At 38.0% G+C, this 25,641-nt stretch overlaps 1 protein-coding gene across 2 annotated transcripts in view; it reads left to right on the top strand.

Moving 5' to 3' along the window:
* Positions 1–25,641, top strand: part of LOC120633585 (HEAT repeat-containing protein 5B) — a 44,664-nt gene that overhangs the window by 7,914 nt on the left and 11,109 nt on the right. For both annotated transcript variants that reach the window (XM_039903793.1, XM_039903792.1), the window contains exons 9-35: positions 66–216; positions 1,707–1,838; positions 2,496–2,646; positions 3,304–3,492; positions 4,701–4,819; positions 5,191–5,327; positions 5,775–5,962; positions 6,898–6,992; positions 8,230–8,390; positions 9,499–9,679; positions 10,379–10,645; positions 11,468–11,657; positions 12,169–12,329; positions 13,046–13,184; positions 14,063–14,245; positions 15,178–15,296; positions 16,276–16,387; positions 16,633–16,814; positions 17,752–17,876; positions 18,365–18,485; positions 19,608–19,896; positions 20,632–20,796; positions 21,681–21,779; positions 23,076–23,199; positions 23,426–23,577; positions 24,237–24,533; positions 24,970–25,179. In XM_039903793.1, the coding sequence (XP_039759727.1) occupies positions 66–216; positions 1,707–1,838; positions 2,496–2,646; positions 3,304–3,492; positions 4,701–4,819; positions 5,191–5,327; positions 5,775–5,962; positions 6,898–6,992; positions 8,230–8,390; positions 9,499–9,679; positions 10,379–10,645; positions 11,468–11,657; positions 12,169–12,329; positions 13,046–13,184; positions 14,063–14,245; positions 15,178–15,296; positions 16,276–16,387; positions 16,633–16,814; positions 17,752–17,876; positions 18,365–18,485; positions 19,608–19,896; positions 20,632–20,796; positions 21,681–21,779; positions 23,076–23,199; positions 23,426–23,577; positions 24,237–24,533; positions 24,970–25,179 (4,439 nt within the window). The remainder of the gene's footprint in view (positions 1–65; positions 217–1,706; positions 1,839–2,495; positions 2,647–3,303; positions 3,493–4,700; positions 4,820–5,190; positions 5,328–5,774; positions 5,963–6,897; positions 6,993–8,229; positions 8,391–9,498; positions 9,680–10,378; positions 10,646–11,467; positions 11,658–12,168; positions 12,330–13,045; positions 13,185–14,062; positions 14,246–15,177; positions 15,297–16,275; positions 16,388–16,632; positions 16,815–17,751; positions 17,877–18,364; positions 18,486–19,607; positions 19,897–20,631; positions 20,797–21,680; positions 21,780–23,075; positions 23,200–23,425; positions 23,578–24,236; positions 24,534–24,969; positions 25,180–25,641) is intronic.

Below are 25,641 nucleotides of genomic sequence, written 5' to 3'. Positions count from 1 at the left end.
ACCACCGTCTTTTTTAAGTTATGTGCTTTTGAAATAAGTTTTTTAAGGAGTTTTTGACATTCCAGAAAATGCATCAACTATATCTTGAGAAACACGCTGGGAAAAATGTTGGGCGAGAAGGCTCAGGCATCGGCGTGCCGTGAAATAATTCAGATAGTTGCTAAACAGATGAACAGCATAGACTTCAACCCGGAGAATGCTAAAGACTGCAATCAGGTAAACTGTACTTTTTTTTTTTTTTCATTTCACTTTTAGCCCTTGATTGCAATCTAGCCTGAATGTAAGTGATGGTCCAGTGTAAGATGCAAGCGGTGAAACGCTTGGCGGCTTGTCTTTATCGCTAAAGTGATAACTAGTCACAACTGAATAATTCCACTACACAATACCAGAGAAAATGATGAAATTAAGACAATACGTCGACAATATTAAAAAATACTGCGTTGATTTAGCGATGGTAGTAAGACCACTGGTCACTTTGTATAGCATTTAAGAGGATGCGGGCAAATGTTTTCTGAGTTGGATCTGATGACCTAGCAGTATTCATGGACGTACTCAGGACATACGCATTGGATGACATTCGCAGAAAATGTATGAACTCTCCAAAAATGTATGCCGGCCAAGATACAGACAGACAAACAGACAGAGAATAATAAAAAAAAAACTAATTTTGGTTTAAGTATCAATTATATAAGGCCCTAAAAAGAATTTTCACAAAACAGCAACAGGTTATCTGACCAATGAAATCTCACTTGCACTCCCTTAGACGAGAAGCTGGGTACGCCCATGGTATTCCTGTTACGTCCTGTTGTTTGCCGACTACAGACACAGTAACTTGATAGTGAAGTTATTTCAAACACCTCTAGAAGATTTGCCACCTATCCATGCTTAAATCAACAATAGTAAACTACAGTTTTCACTTGAAATATCAACTATTATTTATAAATATCAAATTATATTTACTGCCCGCTTTCTTCATCACCTACCTCGAGGGAATTGTTTGTTGTCCTGTGATAAAAAGTGGCCTATGTTACTCTACGTCCTTTCAACTGTGTGCCAAAAATCAAAGTTTGGTTGCTGAGTTACGGCGTTCAGGAAGGAAAAACAAACAGACAAATACACTTCCGCATTGACATTTTAGTAATAGCTGTTACCTGCGCCCCCGTTTATTACAGTTTGTACAAGTAAGCATGGGACTCCTGAGTTAAAGATGGCGTATGTTCCTCTCCGTCCTTTCAACTAACTGTGTGCCAAAAATCAAAGATTGGTTGCTGAGTTAGGGCGTTCAGGAAGGAAAAACAAACGGACAAATACACTTCCGCATTGACATTTTAGTACTAGCTGTTACCTGCGCCCCCGTTTATTACAGTTTGTACAAGTAAGCATGGGACTCCTGAGATAAAGATGGCGTATTTTCCTCTCCGTCCTTTCAACTAACTGTGTGCCAAAAATCAACATGATTGGTTGCATAATTAGGTCGTAAAGGAAGGAAGAACAGACAAGTCCATGTTTGTACAAGTCCCATGGGATTCCTGAGATAAAAATTGCCTATGTTAATTTTTACTCCATCCTTTCGACTCACATTGTGCCAAAAATCAAGATGAGCTTAGTAAGGGCGTAAAGGAACAAGGACAAACAAACAAACAAACACTTTCGCATTAATATTATTAGTAATGATATTAATTACTGTCACCTTTCTGATTTTACAGGAAACGTTATTCAGTCAACATCTGCTAGTATGTGCACTGACCGAAGCCGGTGAATTAGCGCAGCAGCTGGGAACATCTGTGCACAACCTCGTTGCGGACACTTCTCTCAACATGATCGATACTGTCTGTTCTGTAAGTCTTCTTTATTGTTACAGTAATCAAGGGAGAATTTTTTTTCCATATAATATCACATGCTTGATTATTATGACATCTTATATCGACTTGTTCTTAATTTCTTAGGTCACGAAAATAAAAACAATAATTGTAATTTATGTAACTTAAATTATAAAGGTCGATCTATTTTGGCTTGCCGTCGTATTTTATCTGTTCCGTCTAAATATGGTTCAATGTCTTTATTTTAAATACAAAGCTTCGAAGTCTGTATTTTTTGGATGCCGAAAAAAAATAGTTACTACGAGCTCGAGGCAATCAGTGCCTTACTTATCTATTATATAACGAAATGTGAAACTATATCATATAATCATATGCAGTTTCCATTTACCTTATAATACACAATGAGCAAGTTTTATGTAGACTTCACTATTAAAACGTAAGAAACACTAAAACGATACCAGCAATTCCTTGAGAAGACAATGCCAATTCTGCTTGAACCCTAAATTGTCACAATTAAAAGTAATGCTATACTTTTTCCTATGTTCTTTGTGGAAAATGTAAGCGCTATTTTTAGACCTCCCATTCAGTTTTATTTGTGTAAAACAGAATTGGCACTAATGACCTTCAGTTCACAGATAAGTTGTACCTGTAGAGTGATGTATTATTCATTTTCAGGTACTGGAACACCCGTGCGTTGCAGCCCGTTTAGGCGCGGCGTCTTGTCTGCGTGGACTGTGTATAGCGCATCCCGCTTTATTGGCGCCTTTACTAGACCGGTGTACTGACGCGTTGGACGTGCCCAGACCGACGCCGCATCGGATATCGGGTTAGTGACTAGACACATGATAGACACAGTTCGAAACAATCAAGACATAGACAACCGATGGAAAAAATTGACATACTACACCTACAAGACAGCATAGACACAGACAAAACACTGACAATGCACAGACGCCTATATATGTCGGATAGGACACAGTCAAGATACAAGCAATACAAAGACAAGACCTACAAAATACCACTAACAAGGCACAAACACGGCAAAGAAATTACGGATGGTATTGCAGACACCATTAATCGTCTCACACGCTGGCGCTTCTGGGGCTGTGATTGGGCGTGAAAACACGATCTTTAACACGTATATATTCATCTCTGTCACACGCTTAAAATTTTAGCACTCGTGGTGGAGAGAAACAAAATAAGAACACTGTTAAGATAGTCAATCATTTTACTCGCAAAGTTTAACACTTTCCGAGTAAACATGGTTGCAATAATGACAAGTAGGATTAACAAGCAAAAAGACATTACGGAAGGAAGAATTGGTTGTCTATTGAAATACAGTTTCTGTCTGTGCCATAGACAAAGCACAAAAGATGGGTTGAGATCAATTACAACAGAATTATTGGTCTCGCACATTTTGTGCTTAAGATTTCGCTTTGTGGTCAGAAACATTCTCATATATAATTTTTATGTTCTTCTTTAGGTTATTCAGCAGCATTAGCAGCTATATTAGGCGCTGTCAGATCGTCTCCATTGGGCGTACCTCACGGGCGAGGCAAGATAGCTTTCAACGCTGCAGAGCAACTTCTACGGTCGGCTGGTCAAAGCAGCCGGTTGACCGCCGCAAGGACTAACGCTGGCTGGCTCATTGTTGGGGCTATTTGTACTTTGGGTGAGTTTAAAGGAACTCACTTATAGTATAAATTCGAAAGTGTGTTCGTTTATTCTTGTTTAACGCCCTAATTATGCAACTAATAAAGTTGATTTTTGGCATAGAGTTGCTTGAAAGGACGGAGAGTAACATAGGCTACTCTTTATACCTCGAAAACAAACTGTTCCCACAGAACGATCCTTATACATTTCAGTAATGTTGCTAGGTTAATTGCCTCTATTTTTCTCTCCATTTTTTCTTCTAAGATCTCCTAGAAGAAAAATCGAAGGGTACATGGTTATATGGTGTAGGATTTCTAGTGACAAAATACCTTAAAATGACATCCAACATCCTAGATCCTATATTCTCACGCAAGTGATTAACTTTTATCGGCACAGAACTAACGAAAGTTTAATTGTCCCTAAGAAACAGAAATTTTAGGACTGGAAGTGGACAAACCTTATCAAAATAGCTATGAATCTTGGGTGTAGCCCGGTCGTGTCTCCTTAAATCGATTGCACACATAATAAGCTTATTTATTATTTATGTACCAGAAATTGTGATACAAACATAATATATGAAGTAAACAAAGGAAAGCTTATCTCTCTAAGAAGAGAAATCTAATAAGAGATCTCTTCCAACCACGCAGCTAAGATTTATCTATGCAGGACTAATGAAAACTTATGTGTCTCTAACTAACTCAGCAATATTAGGGCTTAAAGGCCTATGCCTAATCTATGAATCTTTATAGAATATCTTTTGGGGTTTTTACGTAGTGCCTTCAAAGAACATAAAGTGACCTTGAATTCCAAAACTCCTATGACTGGCCTAAATCGGATATCTTTCTTGACTAACTTTCAAATATATTCAAGTTTTGCCTATACATAGTATACACACTCTTAGTTTAACTGAGCCTTCTAAAGCTTCAGTGTTGATATGATAGAATATGGCATTTTACATTTATGCTTTTATTCTTTTTTTGTTAGTACCTGTTTGTTAATTTTTTTTATGGTATATTATAATAAATACGAATATAAATAATAAAGAGAAGTTTAAGGAAAATTTAGATGAAAATTTGAGTAGATAAACGAAAGTAAAATAGAAAAATTCAAAATTCTTTATTCTCCTGTGGATCCTTTGGTAAAATGCGGCACGGGCCAAGGCGGCACGACACAAAGGCGACCGTATTCAGCGAGTGGAATTATAACTTTTTTTTTTTTTTCATGTAGGGGTGCCTGTAGTTCGTGGTTTGTTACCTCGAATGTTGCTTCTATGGAGAAATAGCTTCCCGCGCTCGGCGAAGGAGCTTGAATCCGAGAAAGCAAGGGGAGATGCTTTTACTTGGCAGGTAATTTTTCTTTTTTAATTAAGTGTTTGTTTTTGATTGCTTTTGTTCTTGCTACGTTTGATGATAATATTAAGTTTAGCCGTTTTAAGAATTATTGACTTTGCGTAGCATTGAGTTCAGTTGATTTTGACTTTGCAATGAAGTGTTGACAAGACAATTCTTCTGTGCAATGTAACGTGTTTTGTTATCGGAGGGAAATGTGTGTTGATAACTTAATGCATTTTGGAAGATCAGTAACTCTATTTTTTACTCGAAATCCTATTTTTTATTATTATATAGACTGTTACAAATTCTTATGTTTCTCGTCTGCCGGAAGACCCATAGCGACCATTTTTTTTTTTTTAATAACTTTTATTATTTCTTGTATGCAGGTGACGTTAGAAGGGCGAGCGGGTGCTCTCTCCGCTTTACATAGTTTGCTCATACACTGCCCGTCACTCGTAAACAATGACGATACTGCGAAAAGATTGACACAACCCATAGATGGCGCCATCGCTGTTTTGACTAAGTAAGTCCATAGCTTAGTGTAATAATTCTAAAATAATTATGAGTGAGCATTAATTGGTAATATTTTTTGTACCGGTTTACTCAGGGATACCAGGGCGAACAAAGCCTTTGACTGAGTTGATTGAACGCTTATTTTCGATCTTTTACAACGAAAAACCCTCCTACCCTCCTAGATTTAGTTTTAAGTTAACAAATGCAGTTATCACCAACACTTACATTAGTGCTACATGTTAGATGGATGAACTTGCTTCATTTTTTTTTTTTTGAATCTTTGTGTTCTTTCTGTCTTAAGTTTTTGTTGATTGTTAGAGAGCGGTTTGATATATTGTTACCAAATATTGTTTATTTCAACAAAACTGATTTGTAATTTCGAAGCTCGAAGGCACGTTAATATAAAAAAAGTAACATAAAAAAAAAGTTTTTTTTTCTTATAAATGCTGTATTGCAGCGTGGGAGCAGTAGTACGCAACTATGGAGGATCGCTAAAAGCTCCAGCGGCGTTATTGCGGCTGCGGTTATACCAAGCTTGCGCCGCATTAGGAGCTGCGGCCTCCGCGCCCGCGGCCCCGTTGTTGCGGTTGCTGGCCGCAGAGTTAGCAGGATCTGCGGACGCGAGCGGTGCAAATGTTGCTACTGGTAATATATTTATTATCGTCATCATATCAACCCATTAACGGCCCACTACAGGGCACGGGTCTCCTCCCACAATGAGAAGGGGTAGTCCACCACGCTGGCCGAGTGCAAAATTGGTGGGCTACACACACCTTTGAGAAAATTCTGGAGAACTCTTAAAGCATGCAGGTTTCCTCACGATGTTTTGCTTTAACGTTTAATAAAGTGATAATTTAAAACACACCTAAGGTTAGAGGTGCTTGCTGGGATTCGAACTCGGCCCCCCCAAAGTTAAGTCGAAGTGTGGTTCTGGGGAACACTTCGATTTCACATTCGGAGGCTAGGCTAACACCGCTTCAGAAATAAATTTAAGATGCATTTGAAATTATCTGAAAAAAATTGATAGAAATGTTTATTATTAATTTACAATACAACTTCTAGATTCAGGCATCACTGCGCACTTTAGGAAAAAAATCCTATATGGATTGTGGAGGTGCAAATATAGTGCTTTTAAGTTTTATGCTCTTTGATAACTATATTCGAGAACATAAAACAAAATGGGGGTATTTCAAACGTCTCGTTGTCCAAGTATTCTTAGTAGTTATGGTTCGAAGTCGAAAAATATACCATCTCTGAAGACTTAGCTTCCCGGCTATTAACGGGGAGCGTAGTCCATTAAATGGTGCTAGCAGCCTCAGCAACTTTCAGATTATCATCAAACTATTCTTACTTTTATTTTTATCGTTTAATTTAAGCTTGACACAATGATTTTATTAATTATTATAATAAACTTTGTTTTTGTTATGAAATAAAGAATCCCAATTTTATCTAAATTGATTCAGCGCTTTATGGAAAAATCAAGAAAAATAAAAAAGTCTTTGTAGTTTAAATTTATATATGTAGGTGAGTATAGTTTTGAATGTTTTTGTTTATTATTTAATAATCAAGTTTTGTTGTAGGTATGCTAAGAAGCGCCATGCACCCACGAGACACCATATTACTTGGGGAAGAAGGTTGGATATATGATACGGATCATGCTGAAATAGAAGAACAGGTAATAAAATAACAAAGAGGACGTAATAAGGGCCAGCCAAATTAATGTGCTTGAAAAAAATAACATCTTACCCTCAAGCATGGCGTGTCGTATTATCGATTGTTTATTGAACGCTTTCTAAATAGAATTTTGAATGCATTCTTTGTAAATTTTCGAACGCCTGGGCAGATTTTATTTCTTTGCTGGGGGAATACCCATCTAGATAAATTTCTACCATTTTTGGTTCGAAATCCCGTACAAAATCCTTGAGTGTCTTTGAACATTGCGTGTTGCGAGTGATGATTTCGGCTCTGAAACGTGATCGTTTACGGCTCTCATAAGAAAGCTAAGAGTCACTCAGCAGGTTAAAGAGCCATGCTGGGAGAATCTCTATGTGACGAAATCAAGAATGGGGAGATCTGTAAATGACCGAGAGTTATACGACATAGCTTGAACAGTTGCGAAGTTGAAGTGACAATGGACAGGGCACAGGTCGGAGAACCGATGGGCGTTAGGGTCCCAAGGTGCCAGAATAGCGATCCCGCTCTGGTAATCGCAGCGTTGGTTCACCCAAAACGATAGAGGACATCAAGTTGTTCGCTGAGAGCCTCTGAAAACGAGCGGCCCAGTACGGCTAGCATGGGCAGAAAACAGTTATATCCCTGAGGAAGCGATAAAAATGTATCTTCTCCCACAGCTTTATCAACTCTCAGAGCGAAAATAATATCCAAATAATATATCTGTAATAATAAACGGGGGTAAGCTGCTCCTATCACCTGTTCCCGTGCTTTAGCAGGTAGACACGTCAATTATATCCCCTGTCAGGGGATATAATTTTTGTCTCCTGCCCGCGCTAGCCCAGCAGAACCGTGTTTACACAGCGTATACAATTGCGTAATGTATCTGCTTAAGGATTTTTTGCCGCATATATATAGATAAATTGCTGTTAGTATACTGAGATAAGGTTCTAAAAAGTTTTAACTCGGGTTACAATATTAAGGAACTGCTTACTTGTGCCGCCAATCACCGTTGTTGCAGTGCTGGTCCGATCTGAAGGGTGTGGTTGCCTGTGTAATTACAGGCACTTTGGGACTTAACATCTAAACCTCAGGTGGATAGGCACAGGACGGCACGTTGCATGACGTGTTACTTGCATGCCCTGCAAAGTTTATAGGCGATGGATTTCCACTTATCAGGCTATCTGCTTGGCCCGTCAATTATTACTATAAAAATGATGCCAATGAGATGTTATTTGCAGCTTATATCGCCGCTGAGTGCAAGCGGTTCAAGCGCTTTAGAGCACGACCCGTGTTGCTTGTATCGCAAGTTGTCAGGCGCACAGCCATTGGGAGTCGCTGTTATAGACGCTTCAGTGGCGCTTTTCCCTTTGATATTCTCACGAGCGGCCAATAAGCATAGGTGAGTTCGCTTTTTTATCTATTACGTGATGATTTTGCTTTAATCATGTGATAATCGTCAACTGATAAATATACATATTATGTATATATATGTATACATATGTATATGTATATATATATATTTTTTTTATTGGATTATTAAACTGGTAACAATCAATGACATTATCATGAGAATAACATAAATAAAAGAGAAAGACAGGAGATTGGAACCTTCTAGAAATGACCACAGCATGCTTAGTAATTAAAATAATCTAAAAACTATAAGCTAATCAACTTCAAGCAAAGTTTAAAACCTTATACCTGTACAAAGAAAAGGGATGATAAAAAAGTAAAACGAAAACTAAATGAATAAATTAAAGCTATATACATAAATAAATTTAAATAAATGTGAAATGTTCACAGTTTTAATCTTCCAATTTTATTCCCCGGATGTGTTATTCGACTATTGTATAATCAGGCCTTAATAAGGTACTTTATTATTCTAGTTTGCCTAATAGTATGCGCGACCACGGATCTTTATGTCCTGGGTCCGATTCCCTGTTAATTCTAGTCCTAATACGCTTAATATAAGATTAGTAAGCTCGCAATCGTAGAGTCGTTTTTGAGTATCGAAAGACAAACGTCAAAGTAAAATAGACCTAATGTAACTCGTTTTAGCGTCACACATTTCGTAACCCGGTTTTTTTATAGTGTTTCAAGAGTTCATGCCTTTTATAGTGTTCCAAAAGTTATTGCCTCAAAACTGCGAACAAATTTGAGCTTTAAGAGAATGTTCATAAATTCTACTTTAGTCTGACGTTACATTGTATCAAAAGACGAAAATGATCTTTGATTAGCTACGTACGTAGTGCTGTCGGAGAGGATACGCTTGGGCTACCAGTCACGGCTCTGATAAGGGTCATATTTTGTGTTGCTTGTGTAATGTTGCTTCTACAATTTGGATATGTATAAAAATATTGTTTGAAATATTGGTTATTTTAAATATAACTTTGTCTATTTCTCTTTCTCCTCAAAGCGAAACGCTTGTACTAAAGTAATATACCAATAGTCTATTTGGCCTTTCTTTATCGATCTATTGCAACGGGTTATAGTCGTAATTTTTATTCCAGACAACAAATGCTCGAACATTTTGTGGAGTGCATTAAAATGTCCAAAGGAAGTAGACAAGAGGCAATTCAAATCAACGTATACACAGCCCTTCTTTTAGCGTTGCGCACTCTAGCCGAGCAGAAGAGTTCTCTGGGCGCGGGACAAGATGCTGTGAAAACTGCCGCTATGGAACTTATTATTGTAAGTTATGTCGAATGAGTTTCTTGCATGCTCCTCACAAAATTAATGAGTAGGTCAAAAGTCATTATAATAAAATTACTTCTGACCTTGAAAAAAGTACTGAGGGTTTCATTGGACTATCATCGCGATATCCGATACTGATGATGTAATTCCTTGCTCTTGGACATTTGGCCAAGGAAAAATGGCAGTATAGAATTCCTTGTTTGTATCCTATTTTATGCCTTCGCGGTACCCGATGTCCCTAAATTCAAGTTTTTATTTCCTTTATCACGTAGCCTCGATAACTCATTGTAAAATGCTCTGTCCGCTTTTAATAGCTTTGTTCCCTGAAATGTGATGAACTCGACAGATCTTGTATGAAGTGATGTCTATGTCGCGGATGCAAATAGTTTGTTGAGAATTAGGCCTAAGCTTTGTTTTTCTCACCATATATGGTTTTAATAAAACAATATAAGTATACTTTCCGTGGATAAAAAAATAATTGATGATATCTACAAGTAAGCTCCAATAGAGGCTAGCGATGATGAGTTATAAATCTTTAAGTTATAATTCTTCTATCTTTCTAATAATTAAGGAATAAATCAACTTGATTTTTGGCATAAAGTTAGTTGCGTAAGGGAAAGACAAAAAATATTTCTAATGTTTAAAACTTTCGCATTCATAATATTAGTAAGGATTTATTTAATCTGATTCCTCTAGGCCGGTTTATCAGCCAATAGTGCCACAGTACGTGCCGCAGCCGCTTCTTGCGCTGGAAGACTTTGCAGCTGTATAACTGAAGCGGAAAGTCAAGCTTTAAGCGAAAGAGTTATTGCGTTAGCGCGATCGTCTACCAGTAGACCGGTCCGTGCAGCGGCTGCAGCGGCTGTGGGCGCTGTGCAGAGAGCGAGAGGAACTGCTTCCAGCGCTACAGCGCTGCCGGTGTTGAGAGCGCTTGCACAAGATGCCGCTGCTGTGGAAGTGCAGGTTAGTGTGGCAAGCTAATTTATTACTCCATTTTATTTATTAAACTCGTATTTAAAGTGTGAGAAAAGGCGGCCTTATCGCTTAGTAGATATCTCTGTCAAGCAAACTAAACATTAAGACAAAATGAGCAAGAACGAATAGATGGTGTAAAATTATTATAAACCTAAATTCATATTAGCTAAATACGTTATATAAACAAAATCGCAATATGAGAATAATAAATAAATAAATATAAAATAATAAACTAATATATACTAAAGCAAGCCATAAATACTTCAACATAAAATAAAAATAAACTTATAAAAGTCTTCTTCATTAAGTAAGATGGTAAAATATGACAAGCATGAAAACCTTTCGCGACAGTTTAAATTTTTGCTTAAGTGTTCTTTATCGGTAAACTCAAGCTTAAAACTTCGTTATATAAAGAAGCCTATTGCAGGACCGATTATTCATATTATTTCCATTATTGTTGGGTGATTATTGAATTCGTTCACGTAAAACTTAAGCCATAGTGACAGTTCCAAAAGTAGACACTTGGAACTGTCAGTAGTAGAGAAGACTATAAGCTTCTTCTTCTCTTCTTAGTCGGATCGGTCTTGTCAGGGCGGTCGTGGTCGTCACTTAAGTGTTGTGGCGCGCTTGAGTATCTGTCGCCACTCCTCTCTGGCAACTATAAGCTTACGTTTGATAAAAACTTTGATCTTTACTAGATACATGGTATTTTATGGAACTTATTTACCAATCTGTTCTACTAACTATGTACTATAAGTTTATTTTAGATGTTAAAAAGATCTGATTGTAGTTGATACATACCCTCCACAGGTATGGTCGCTCCATGCATTGTCAGTCCTCGTGGACGCGTCAGGGCCAATGTTCAGAGGCCACGTGGACTCGACCTTGAACCTAGTTCTAAAGCTACTATTCAGCGCGCCACCCTGTCTAGATGAGTTACACCGAAGTATTGGAAGATTGCTGGCTGCCTTGATTACTGTCGTCGGACCTGAGTTGCAAGGTAAATGTTAACTTCATGATTAGGACCATAATGTCCGTTTTCACTCAACCTAGGCATCGCCTAAATTGAATGCCTAATGATTATGGCGATGCCTATAGTAAAAAACGTTTCCGACCTTATGTGATTACTATTGGTGAACATATTGGCACATACTCTTTGCTCTTTGGAGGAATAGCTATAGAAATTTGTCTATCTAATGGCGCATAATTGGCGGGAATAATAATAATATAAATTTCGAAATGATAAATGATAATTTTTTTTAAACTGGTGCTTATAATTAAATTAAAAGAAAATCTATAAAATGCCCCCTTAGGATCCAAATTATAGTGGTCATTTTTTTTTATTTGTTGCGCAATGACGTAAAATTTAATCTACAAACGAAATAAATGCCGCAATTGGCATTAATGAATAAACTTTTATTGTTCACTGCAGAGAAGAACATGCAACAAAAACCAATACATAGAGTAAGTTAGACAAATGTTGGGTTCTGACGTGTAGTTATTCTATACAGCGTGCGGATGTGCGGCGGTGGGCCGGTTCGTATGCGCGTGCGCAGCGCTGCGTGAAGGCGGGGGTGCGGGCGCGGCTGCCGACGCCATTGGAGGCCTGCAGCAGCTGCACATGTTCGCGCCCAATCACATCAACTTACACGCTTTGGTGCCGCAGTTATGTGTGAGTGGTGTTTATTTTTAACTAGCTGATGACTTCGGCTGCGCTTATTTGGGTTTTTAAAAACCCTGCGTGCGGTGTGGTGACGGCAGATCAGAATACAGCTGTTCAGTCAGCTTTAGTGTGTCTCTTACGTGGGTAAGACACCGCCAAATCACAAAACACATGTATATACACGTGTTTTGTGCTGGGGTAAAAATCCATACTAACATAATAAATACGAAAATTTATCCGCTTGTTTATTATCTATGTATTGCTCAACCCTTGAACCAATCTTAATGGAATTTAAAACACATGTAGCTTGCATCCTGAAGATGGACATACGTTTCATCTATAAGTTTACCGTTATAAAAAGAGATGTTTATTTTTTTGTCTACGTATTGAAATGCCAAAAGATTTATGCAATTTATAATTTATAAAATTTCTGTCAATTGAAGATGAACCGTACAGCTCTAAACAGGATACAAATAATTTCGGTAATTCGGTATCATAACCTCAATCAATTGACGTCCACTGCTGGACATAGGTTATTTGTAGCGAGTTCCACAATACACGGTCCTGGACCGCTTGCCTCCAGCGGCTCTCAGCTACCCGCCTGATGTCATCTGTCCACCTCGTACATTCATCTTTGTATGTAAACAATAAATAAATAATATTCTAAGAAGTCGATTATCGACTTGGAGCGGGTTTATAAACTTGCGTATTGTTTTTTGCTGCAGAGAGATCTGTCAAGCCCGGAGTTGTCAGTACGTCGCGCGGCGTTGTGTTGCTTGCGTCAGTTGTCGCAAAAAGACGCGGCTGACGTTTGCAAATACGCCAAGCTTACTACTGACTACGTGCCTCCTCGGCCTTATTGCGGTAAGAGTTATGTTTGTATAGGTAAATTAGAATACCATAGACCAAGAGGATGGAACTCTCTTACAGAGTAGTAAACAACTTGTAATCAGTCCAATAGTTTATTAAACAGTAAAACTTAAAACAGGGCACCTATATAAATAAGACAGTTATTTTTAACTGGTCATGGCATAATAGTTATATGACTTCAGCCTCCCTTTTTTGGTGACCAAGTTACATCCCCGGCACGCATCTCCAACTTTTCAGAGTTATATGTGTTTTAAGCAATCACTTGCTTTAACAGTGAAGAAAGACATTCTTTCATGCCTAAGATTTCTCCATAATGTTCTTTTCATGTCTACCAATTTGCACTAGGCCAGCGCTGTGAACTCTAGGTCTCCTTTCGGAATAATTGGGATATAGACCGAAGCCTTAACTCTTCTCATTCCGAGTAGAGATCATTGCCCTGTAATTAATGGGTCGGTGATGGGATGATAATGATGATGAATTGTCAAAAACAAATATTACGAAATGGAAAGTCCAATTTGACTGTCGGTTGGCGCAGGGTTCGATTACCACAATTGGAAAATGTGTGTGTGTGTGTGATGAACATTAATGTTTTTCAGTCTATTATAAGTATTTATGAGTATTATGTTCATAAAAATCAAACTCAAAAAAACACAAGCTACGCTTACTTTGGGGCTAAATGGCGATGGATGTACTGTCGTAGTATATATATTTATTTATTAAATTTGTTGTTGACTACTAAACGTCTATGGCCTACGTCCAAATGCTTATTCAATTTTTGGATTTAAATTGAAACATATAATTTCCAAGACGTTCCGGGAAATTATTTGTCGTTATCATTTTTGTGTAGTCTCTAATGTTCCCAACAATTGCAGGTGTCGTTGTACCGGATACGGGTCTCCCAGGCGCTCTATTCGCATACTTGGATATGGAACGCGATAAAACAGCACTGTCGCATGCCCGCGACACTTTATCTTGCTGTCTTCTAGCGGCGGCCGGTAACAGATCCGTGAGGGACTGGCTGGTTTTGGCCAAGAAGGTGCTGACTGTACGTCTAGGTATGTAATATATAGTGGAGCTTTTAGTTGTAGTGGAGCTTTTTGTGACAGAGCTCGTCCGGGGAAGTTCTTTCTTCTGCCAAGCAGCAATGCTGTGTTCCGGTCTAAAGGGTAAAGTGCCCGGTTTTAATTTCATCCACAAGAGGCTTAAAACCTACGCCTCAGGTTGATGGCCACAGGGCGGCGCTTACTAGGATGTGTTACTTGCATACCCTGCGAACTGTTGCTCTGTTTATAGGCGATGGTTTTTGTCACTAAGAATATTTTATCTGAATAATACTAAGCAGAAAGCTTAGTTCGTTTTTTATTTCTATAAAAAAAAAAGCTTGTTTTTCAATGAATATATGGTCGATAGTCTTCGAACAGTGCGTGTTGCCAGTGATGACTTACTGATCTGAAACGTGGTCGCCGGCTATGAGGATGAGAAGGCTTATAGTCACTCAGCGGGTGATTGAGAGAGCTATGTTGGGAGCGAGATGCTCTGGTAATCAAATCAGAAATGTGGAGATCCGTAGAAGAAGCAAAATTACTGACATAGCTCAGCGAGTCGTAAAGCTGAAGTGAAAATGGGCGGGGCATATAGCTCGGAGAACCGATGAATGTCGGGGTTCCAAGGTGCTGGAATGGCGACCACCCCACAGGTAAACGCAGCGTTGGTCGGCCCCGGGGAGGTAGACAGACGTCATTAAACGAGTCGCTGGGAGTTGCTGGAATCGAGCAGCCCAGACCGTGGATTTTGGAACTCCCTACAAAATACTCCAAAAGTCCAGCTGTGGACTTCAATCGGTCGATTTGACAATTGTCTACTTGAACTAATCCAGTTAAATAAATTTGGTGAAAGTGATAGATATACGCAACCTTAGATGTGACGTAAAGGTTGCACTTAGAATATAAGGTGAAACAAACACGTCACAATATTTGTTTTAATTCAGAGGACAGCGGTAATACGGAGACAGATTTCGACGCTGAAGGCGATGACGACCAGGCGGAATTCCACGCTGAGTCGGAACAGTCGACACATCCAGCCGTACAGCCGAGGTGGCCTACTCGGGTATGATACATTTTCTTCATCATCGTTACCGCATTAATATTATGAAGGCGAAAGTTTTTATGTAAATGTGTATTAGTATTATAACTTCTTCACGCCGCGAGTGCTGAACCGATTTGATCTTTATTATCAAATAGACTAGTTTTTTCTACAGAAAATCCGTGGTTCTCGCGTGGTTTAACTTAATTTCGCTTCAATTAGTTATAACTATAGCTAATTTGCTCGAAATTAGATTTATACTCGCTGCGTTCCCTCTGCTCCGCATATTTGTGCTGCAAGTATGTGTACGGACTTGCAGCAAAAATATGCTTTTTAATAATTGTGAAGGTTTTGGGTTCGATTACCACTACTGAAAAATGATTGTGTGATCAACGTGAAAGTTTTCAGTGTTTATCTATATATTATAAGTATTCATGTTCATTATTCTTAAAAAGTATTCATCAGTTATCTTAGTATTCATAATACAAGCTACGGTTTGGGGCTAGATGGCGATGTGTGGATTGTCGTAATATATTTTTTTGTTTATTTAATTCAGCGCGAGTAACACTGCGGGAGCTCGTAATTCATAAATGTGTTGGTATTGTAATTGCTTAAAGTTTTCAAGGTTATTCAAGATCAATTCCTTACTATCATGTTCCTAGTGGCGATAACGTGTTTCAGTTATGATGCCATGCTCACACTTGGGACATGAGTGCAAATGTTTTATTCAGAAAGTCATCAATATCAACCCATTACCGGCCCACTACAGGGCCGTAGTCCACCAACCTGGCCAAGTGAGGATTACTAGACTTTACATGCTTCTGAGAACGTTATAGAGAATGCATACAGGTTTCCTTTCATTGCTATCCTACGCACTAACTCACTAACTCCGAAAAGAAACGTTCGTGACGGGGGCGTACTTTATCTCTTAGAAAAAGAAGCAACCCAGAAGTCTGGCGCACCCATAAAATAAAAATTTGACTAGCTACCTGTTCACTTTCAGGTATTCGCGATGGAATGTATCCAGAAAGTTATGGCTGCTTGTGAAGCGACAGGAGATAGTGCGCATTTTGATCTTGTGAAGGCTAAGGAAAAACTGTTAATTGATCCAAATGGTATGTTATTTCCTTTTTTAATGCGTTGTTCCGTTGCTGGATGCGTGGTGTGAGATTTTCTACCAAAGGTTTGATTAAAACTCTACTAGATTGCATTCTTTCAATTCCATGTAAAACATAGTTAACTTTCACGCGATCGAATACGTACGTAGCAATATGTTTTTCTCTTTCACGAGGAGGCCGAAGCTCTAACCACTATCTATCGTCACTAATTTAAAAATGCTTCTTAATATTCATACTTACAGCCGATTACCTTTCGCTCCACCTTTCGGATCTCGTCCGCATGGCGTTCGTTGGCGCGACGGGCGAGTCCGATGCGTTAAGACTGTGCGGTTTGAAGACATTGCAGATTATTATACAGCAATACGCTCGAGCACCCGAGCCTGACTTCCCGGGACATTTGCTGTTGGAGCAATATCAGGCACAGGTTCGTCTTGTTTAATCTTATCAGATGGACAGATTACCTCTTCCTTCTCAGAAGGAAGGTATCTCTTCCCTTCGGTATCTTTCTTGTTCTAAGATGGACTTCAATGATATGCAGATATCGACTGTGAGAGATGCAGAAGTCCTTTGTGGGGTTAAGTAGTAATGATTCCGAATATACTATTATGAATGCTTAAATCATTTTCCATAAATCCATTTATTACAGCGTGATTTCTATATTTCTAATTGATGAATTTCATTGATGAATTCAGTCAACTCCGCTCTAACCTCCTGCAAGATAGAAAAATGAGTGCTAAATATTTATGTTGGTTAAAAACAATTGTTAAGTTTCTTGCCGGTTTTTTCCGGTAGAATCGGCCCTTTGAACCAGAGGTGGTAAAGTCACTAAAAACAGACACGTTTAAAACTGTGCAATGTGCGCTATTGAGTAAACCTACTTAAAATAAATTAATTTTGAAGTTGAATTTTAAATTTTAAAGACACAGAGTAAGTAAGAGAAATGCCCGGATAGAAAGCAAGTATCGATACTTTAATTTTAGCATCAGTTAGATTAAAAGTTTAAACTAAAACTGAACAGAACATTTTGTTGCCCTGTGAACTCTTAGTCTTCTGCAGGGCCTTTAGTGCAATCTTGGAACAATTTTCGAGTATGGAAACACTGAAGCGCAAGAATATTGGCCCTAATCTACCTTGTTTTAAAGCTTACGTTCGAGCGAAACGTTTGTAGACTAAAATACAGAATTTACGATTTTATGCATAATGCCTATGCGGTCTGCTTGTTTACCCGTTTTTTCCATTATATTTCCTTAGTCGTCCCGTACAATACCCGCGGGAAGAGTTGCGATGGTGACAAGTGCCGTCTCATATGCCGTCCTCACACGGCATACTTGTCATTAGCTACTTTTATTTGTTTCCATAAGGTGGGTGCAGCCGTACGACCGGCATTTGCCGGCGATACCGCTTCCCACGTCACGGCGGCAGCTTGTGACGTATGCTCAGCGTGGATCGGTTGCGGCGTGGCGAGGGATATCAACGATTTGCGCAGGTATATCAAAGACACAGTCTAAACATGCTGAATTCGAATAGTAGGTCTATTTGACTTGAGGGAGTTTTGACCTCTTGTGAACAACATCGGACAGCGGTCCGATTTTATAACGGCGGCAGGCCGAGGAGCAGGTTTCAGTAGGTATAGGTAGGTTATTGAATAAACTACACGCGTAAAGTTTTTTTCCTTTATTACAAGTTGGCCTTTGACTGCGATCTAAGACTGTAGCTCTCAAACCTGTTAAGAGTACAGACGTTTTATTAAACCTATATATTACAAAACTAGTTTATTAATTATTATTTATTTATTTATTATAAAATAACAACAAAAATGATACATAATAGAACCTAGATAACACAGTTCTACAATTTCACTATGTTCTGCCGCACTAGAAGCAATTGGAGAGTGAATGGAGAGGAGTGGAGAGGAGAGAGAATTATTAAAATTGCAAAGAATATTATTTATATGGCGGATTTATATAATTCCAGAGTCCATCAGTTGCTGGTTACCAGTTTGGATAAATTAAATAAAAAGGGCAACACGACTCTTATATACAATGAGAGTATGGCCACACTGGAGAAACTTTCTATTTTGAAGGCTTGGGCTGAGGTAAGTTATACTATAGGTTACTTATAACTATGGAGGGTAGAGGTAAGGAGAGTCATCTTATATGGGAGAAAAGTTGAAAAAGTGTCCAGTTGTTGCGCTAAATAACAGTTCAAAAATTCTCCACAATGGCGCTGGTGGATGCACAGGGTATGGTATGAATGTAGCAATCGTAGATGAATTGAAGTATGCAGAGTTAAAAAATTTAATGTCATTATCGACTAAAGTAGTTAATTATTGAGAATTTCAACAACTTACGTTGTACAAAATATTGTGGTAAATATAACCTTACTTCCTTGTTTACCTTGTTTATTTTTCAAGCCTACTCTAACAATATTTATATTTGGCGCTTCTTTTAAGAGTTACCCTGATGCAAATGTGGCGCCATCCTAATTTAATACATTTTGACGACACTTTTTCATATACACAGATGACTCTCCTTACCTCTACCCTCCATACTTATAACGTCTTAAGTCTCAAGGTCATCTTCATATAAATTAACATTCCACTTAAAAAAAACACTCCTGATTATAGTTTAAAATGAAATTAATGATTATAGTTTTGAATTCTTCAAGTGAGCTATTATAGAGTTCTGAAATTTTAATATACTTATATGAACACTAAATTATTTTTTAATAACTTAAATTAGTGATTTTCCGCAACCTCACCAGCCCAAGTAGGTATTTAGTAACTTACGGGTGGTGATCAGTCATCTCCATACGAAATCTCTGTATATCCACTGCTATCAAGTAAAATCAAGTAAAATATTTCGCCGGAGACCTGTACTTAGCCTAATGATAATGATAAACAGTTTCCTTTATAACATCAATTCTTAATGCATCTTATTTTATTAAGATAAAGTACCGTATGCATTCAGCGGGTGACATACAGTTATTTACGTGGAAGAACCGGGAGCTATCGACAAAGTTCAACGAATTGCGAGCTTAAGTGTCAATCTGAAAGCACACAGCTCGGAGAAACGATGGATGTAATATTCCCAAAGTGGTGGTATCGCGACCCCGCACTGTTAAAAAGCGTTTGGTTATCGCGGAGGCGTAGACATCAAACAATTGTAGAGCACGTAAAGAACCCCTGGACTCATCCTGATTTCACTTTTCCTTCTAGGTATACATAGTAGCAATGGTGAGCAACGACAGCGCTCCCGGCAGTTACGTGAAGCAGCTCGACACAAAACCTGTTAACAATCGCGCGGAAATCGCAAAATGGCGGAATCAAGTATTGCAAAACAATAATCAAATTGATAACGCCAATCAGGAGAGCGACGACGAGGAATATGGAGAGTTTGAGTCGAAGGGGGAGAGTTTGCTGAAGCTAGTAGAACCCGAGCTGGAGAGTTTGGGAGAGAATTGGTTGGCTGCTTTGAAGGATCATGCGCTTTTAAGTTTACCGCCTGGTGAGTACTATGATTGCTTTTGATGGACTCTTCCTTTGATTACTTTTTATGAGTAGCTCTTATATATATAAAAAAATAAAATAAATGTTCGACGACAATGCACACTTCGCCATCTAGCCCCAAAGTAAGTGTAGCTTGTGTTATGGGTACATAGATAGCTGATGAATATTTTTATGAATATACCCACACACTTAAAAAAATCTATCTTCATCACAATATATATATATATATATGAATATCTGTATTATATATACGGTGTGAATTATTATTCACATATTATAGAATAGTAATAATATATCTCCTTACAAAAACATCGTGCAAATTCTCTCAAATTCCTCTTCCGGACTAATTTTAGTCCGGAAGAGGAATTTGCACGGTGTTTTATGACCTAAATCTGTCCAGTAACTACTATTATGTTGGGGAAATTTGTTGCGTGCCGTAAAGAGCCAATAGAGGTTTCTGGTTTTCTTATATGGAGTCAACCAATTAGCGACCCATTACAGTCAGTCAGTATCCTCTCAGAAAAATAAGTGATTGGGCCGTCCCCAACGCTTACCAAGTGTGTTGTAAAACTTCACACACCTTGAAGAACATTATTGATAATTCTCAGACATGCAGGTTTCCTCACGATGTCTTCCTTCTAGTTTAAAGCGTACATAGCTCCGAAAACTCCATTAAATGCTGTTTTATCGTTTCAAGGTCACCATAAGTGATCAAAATTCTCTTGTTTTTCAGAATTCGCATCTCAACTCCCGCACGGCGGCGGGGCATTTTACTCTGCGGAGACCGCGGAAGCTTCGAGGGCTCACTACGCGGGCGCTTGGCCTTCCCTTCTATATGCAGCTGCCTTACGCTTTAACGCCACTATAGCCAACTCCAGCCAAGGCACCGAAAATACAGGTATAACCTTGGCCATTAAAGAATAGCAAGCAAGCGGTGATAGCGCAATGGGTAGGAGATCGACTTTACTTTCGGGGGGCCGAGTCCGAATTCCAGCACGCAATTCTATCTGAGCTATGCGCGTTTTAGGTAATTAAATCATCAATTGCTTCAACGGTGACGGAAAACACCGAAAGCTGCATGCTTGAGAGTTCTCCATAATGTTCTCAAAGGTGTGTAAAGTCCACCAATCACTGGGCCAGCGTGGTGGACTAAGGCCTTAACCTTTTCTCATTGTGGGCGGAGACCCGTGCCCTGCAGTGGGCCGGTAATGGGTTGATATGATGAAGACTAAAGAATACATACACCGGACAAGTTTGTCTGTACCAACACAAATTGAGAATATCGTTCATTGTTTCTGCAAAGCAACGACTTATGTCTTGGTTAGGAAATCAAACATTTTTAAGTATACTGACAGACCAAGCAGTTTGTCCATCTGATTGTAGGTGGAAAAGCATGCAAGAAACAAGGCCGCCTTGTGTTCATCAACAGCAGAAAAAGCCTAGCGGTAGTATTTCCGCACACTAGCTCTGTCACATAAGCCACTTGCACCTCGCGAAGTTATATTAGTCGATATGATGGACGAATATTATATATAATCCACGAAATGGTTTTGTTTGATACTTAAACGGATCCAATCAGTTTTACTAGGTGGCGATACTAGTACTGACTACACCAGTAGTCCAAAAGCTGTATTTATTGATCAAATGTATCAATCGATTGAAGGACGAATGAAAAATTTTGCACGTCCACGAGTAACGTGCAAAATTTTTCATTCGTCCTTAAATCTTGTGAAATAATATAATATAAATATCATAAAAATAATTTTATTGTTTCAATTGCAGAAAACACCGACAATGTTGATAATAATAGAAATAACAAAACTGAGAATGGAAATTGCGAGTTTTTTGAACCCGTTGACGAAAAGTTTCATCTTCTTTTTGGTAAGCAAACATTTTGGTTAATATTTAATTAAGGTATTTTTATTCTACCAAACAGATCTTCGACAATGTTCCCTATACGTACGTTTGGCTCCGAAACTGGAGAATCCTCAGGAGATGTTGACTTTACAATGAATAATTTATAGAACAAACTGTTAAAATTGTTTAAGAATATTGACAAAGATTTGGTGTGGTGGATAAAGATTAAAGAAATTATAAATTGCACCATACAGATTCTCCTACTTTTCTCGGAGTATAGCAAATTAAGCTTAATTTTCATAATATATTATGGAATTCCGCAAAGTAACGCATGCTTCTATACAATTAATCACTCTCATCTAACATACATTTCTGTTTTATTTTGTGGTGTTGTATTTTTTCCTTGTTTTTGTAATTCAAAGCAAATAAAAATTGTTTTCCTTTAAGTAGGCCTATTTTAAACACTTTCAAACAAATCAAGTGGGTCTGTCTAGTAGTGACTTTACCACCAATTCGGAAAGCAAATTATATCGAGAAGAAACCGGCAAGAAATTCAGCAGCTGCTCTATTCATTTCATTTCAACATTTTACAATTTAACAATCATTTTTCTGTCTTGTGGGAAATGAAGGCAGAATTGTGTGCTACCTTATAAAGGAGAGACTAATTATTTATTATTTATAGGTTTGGCCAATTTTAATCTATAATATAAATAAGATAATTGTTATTGTTGTAGCTATGGATTTTTATCTGAATTAAACATAATTATTATTATTATTATATAGTCTATCATTTATTGATTTTCATTTTATTTTTAATTTATTATTATTATTATTAAGAAAACTCATCAAGTGTAACCTCGCTGTAATAAATGTATGTTAAAACTTATGCATTGGTAGAGCTAAAATTATCTTGTGAAACATGTTTTAAAAACATCACTTAACCCTATAAATGACTTGTTATGTATATATCCATACTAATACAAATATTGTTAATGCGAAAGTATATCAGTTTTTTTAGTTGTTATCTATGGCTCAATGAACTGCCGCAATCTTGATAAAATTTTGCACATATATAGGTTGCGTCCTGGAGATAAACATAGACATTTTTTCCCGGAAAAGGACTTTTTTTACTGGGGATTTAAATCAAAAGTAACCACTGCAACGATCTTGAAGTATAGCTTCATCCTGGGGATGGACATATACTTTTTATCCCGGAAAAGTACTAGGTTAACTATGATGATGATGATCTTCTATTTTGCATAGAAATAGGTTGTAATTAATATTAAATAATGTTTTTTTTAAACTTGGAACTATTTACAGGTATTTGTATGGAAGCGCTATGTGCACAGCGCGATATGAGCGTGGAGAACACCATTACAGTTTTGTTGTCTTTGGTCACTCTACTCGATGCTCCTGAAAATAGAGCAAGATTGCTTAAAGACCGGTAAATTTATGTTTATTACGTGCACTTCATACATTTACAAAATCACTGCCTAACCCTGATTTTTTTATATAACTAAACTTTGACACTTCATGTTGTCATCCAACATCTTGATGTTGTACAAACATTCTTGCAAAAAAATGATTATTACTATTAGTCATGGTCTACTTTGTAGTAAAAAAGGCTCTTAAATAAGGATCTTAGCAACATGATAAACGTTTTTTTACAGAGCGTTAGCCATAGAGCTTTGCCAGATCATTCATCGCACAGGTCTGACGCAGGAAAGTGTCGAAGCGTTATTACTGGCCGCTGATGTGCTACAGCCAGTGGTGGCCGCGGCTAGGGAACAGCTGAGAAAAGCGATGCAGGACAAGATAAAGGGTGAGTTAGTTCAAAAAGTGGCGATAGATCAATGGTTAGGGCTTCGGTCTCCCTTTTTGGGAATCAAAGTCAAAGTCAAAGACAAAAATATTTTGATTCAAGTAGGTGGCACTTTTGGTGCGTACATGAGAATTACACGGTAGTGAAATGGTGGCGATAACCATATTCGTAAACTTAAAACTAAAGCTACGAGGGTTCCAAGCGCGTCCTGATCCAAGAAGAAACCGTCACAACAGACTTAGCCGGTTGTTTTTTTGTTTTATCACCATCTCACATTGTCATTTAAGAATCGAGTTCGAACCCTGGAACGCAACTAACATTTCGGAGTTATTACAATTTTTTTTTTCATCTTAGTACGGCCGGATCTCTTACTCTACCTAGTTACATCCATCCATCTGGAACTCCATTGTTTATAGATCTTGTCATTAGTAATATTTTAAATGGGAATGTGCGTTTGTTTGTTTGTCCTTGCTTAACGCCCCAACTAAGCAAGCACGTGATTTTTGGCATAGAGTTAGGCTTTTATCCCAGGAAAACAAACGATTCGCAAAATTTTTGAAAAACAGCAATAAACGCGAAGAACGCTGGCAACAGCTAGTATTAAATAAAAATAAAAGATTGAACCTTCACGACTCATAATTTCTAAACTTCTGTTTCAGAACTCGCACCGAACGAGTCGACGGAGAGCATACCTCAATCAGTCCTCGAAGTCGTCCACACATTAGGTGAAGGAGGTCCTACCGGAGATTTGCCACCAGGGAAATCCCTAGTGTTCGCCTGTTTAGAAGTGTGTGTCTGTTTGCTTGTTCGGAGGTTGCCTTCCTTGAGTCCCTTAAAGCAGGAGGGAAGGGTCGGGGTTATAGGAGTGCGCAAGGGTTTGGGTGTACACGGGGATACGTTGCTGATTAAAAGTTTGGCGTCCATGTCGGATTTAACTACACTCACAAGTCCTCAAGGTGAGCGATATTGTAATTTATTTGATATTATAATTATTAAAATTATTATATTCCCCTCAGGATAAAGGATATATATATTTTATGTGTCTATATGATCGTGTGCTCTATTTCTATTTCTTCGTCTTTCTCATCTTTTTCGTCTCCTTCTTGTATCTTTTTTTCACTCTCCACTCTCTTTTTAAATCCACCGTGTCCTATAAAATTGTGTACAAAACGCGATTCCTATGCGCCGTAACGTTTTAATCATTATTCGAAAAAAAAAAAACAAAAAAACCTTGTTTTTATGTTTTATATAAAGTTACTTGCCTTTTTGTCTTTTCATATTCAATAATGCATTATCATATGTCCCTTAAGTAATCTATCAACATTGCTATATTATATCATATAGTATGTAGTACTATATATTGAGTGTCAAAGAAGTCTTTATACTCGACAGGTGCGTTATCCCTTCTGCCCACAATACTCTATCTCGCAACGGAGATTCTACGCGAGAGTAAAGGTGACCCTACACTGTCCGATGCGGGGATCCTGCTCTTGCAACAGGCAGCGGAATGTAAAGTTGTGCGCGTACACCCCGAGACCTGTGAACAGCATGCCTTACTTCTTCAGAGCACGCTTGCTACTCTTGTGGATAGAGTTAAGTCTGGTAAGTTGGATATTAATACTCTTGTGTATAGAGTTATGTCTAGTAAATTGAAGAAGAAGAAGAAGAAAAAGTCTTTATTGCACATACAAATATAAAACCAGGTTAACAAAAAAAAAACGATAATATACATATGCACAAAGGCGTCCTTATCGCTTGAAGCGATCTCCTCCAGACAACCTTTGTTTGAAGAAACATATACGTAAATTAGTTATTATAGCTTGAGTATTTTGGTTATTACTATACTCTCTGGGGATATATCTATACAAATAATAAAATTGGTATACGGTGGTACATACACAAAAATAATTATTTTTTTACAATTTTTGTCTGACTGTCTGTTTGTTCCGGCTAATATCTGAAATGGCTGGACCGATTTTGACGGGACTTTTATTGGCTGGTAGCTAAAGTAATACGGAGTAACTAAGGCTACATTTATTTGGAAAAATTCTTTTATATATCATC

This window comes from Pararge aegeria, chromosome 22 (genome assembly GCF_905163445.1).
Source record: "Pararge aegeria chromosome 22, ilParAegt1.1, whole genome shotgun sequence".
NCBI lineage: Eukaryota > Metazoa > Arthropoda > Insecta > Lepidoptera > Nymphalidae > Pararge > Pararge aegeria.
The sequence above is the reverse complement of the archived record's forward strand: the minus strand, read 5'-3'. Positions and strand labels throughout refer to the sequence as shown.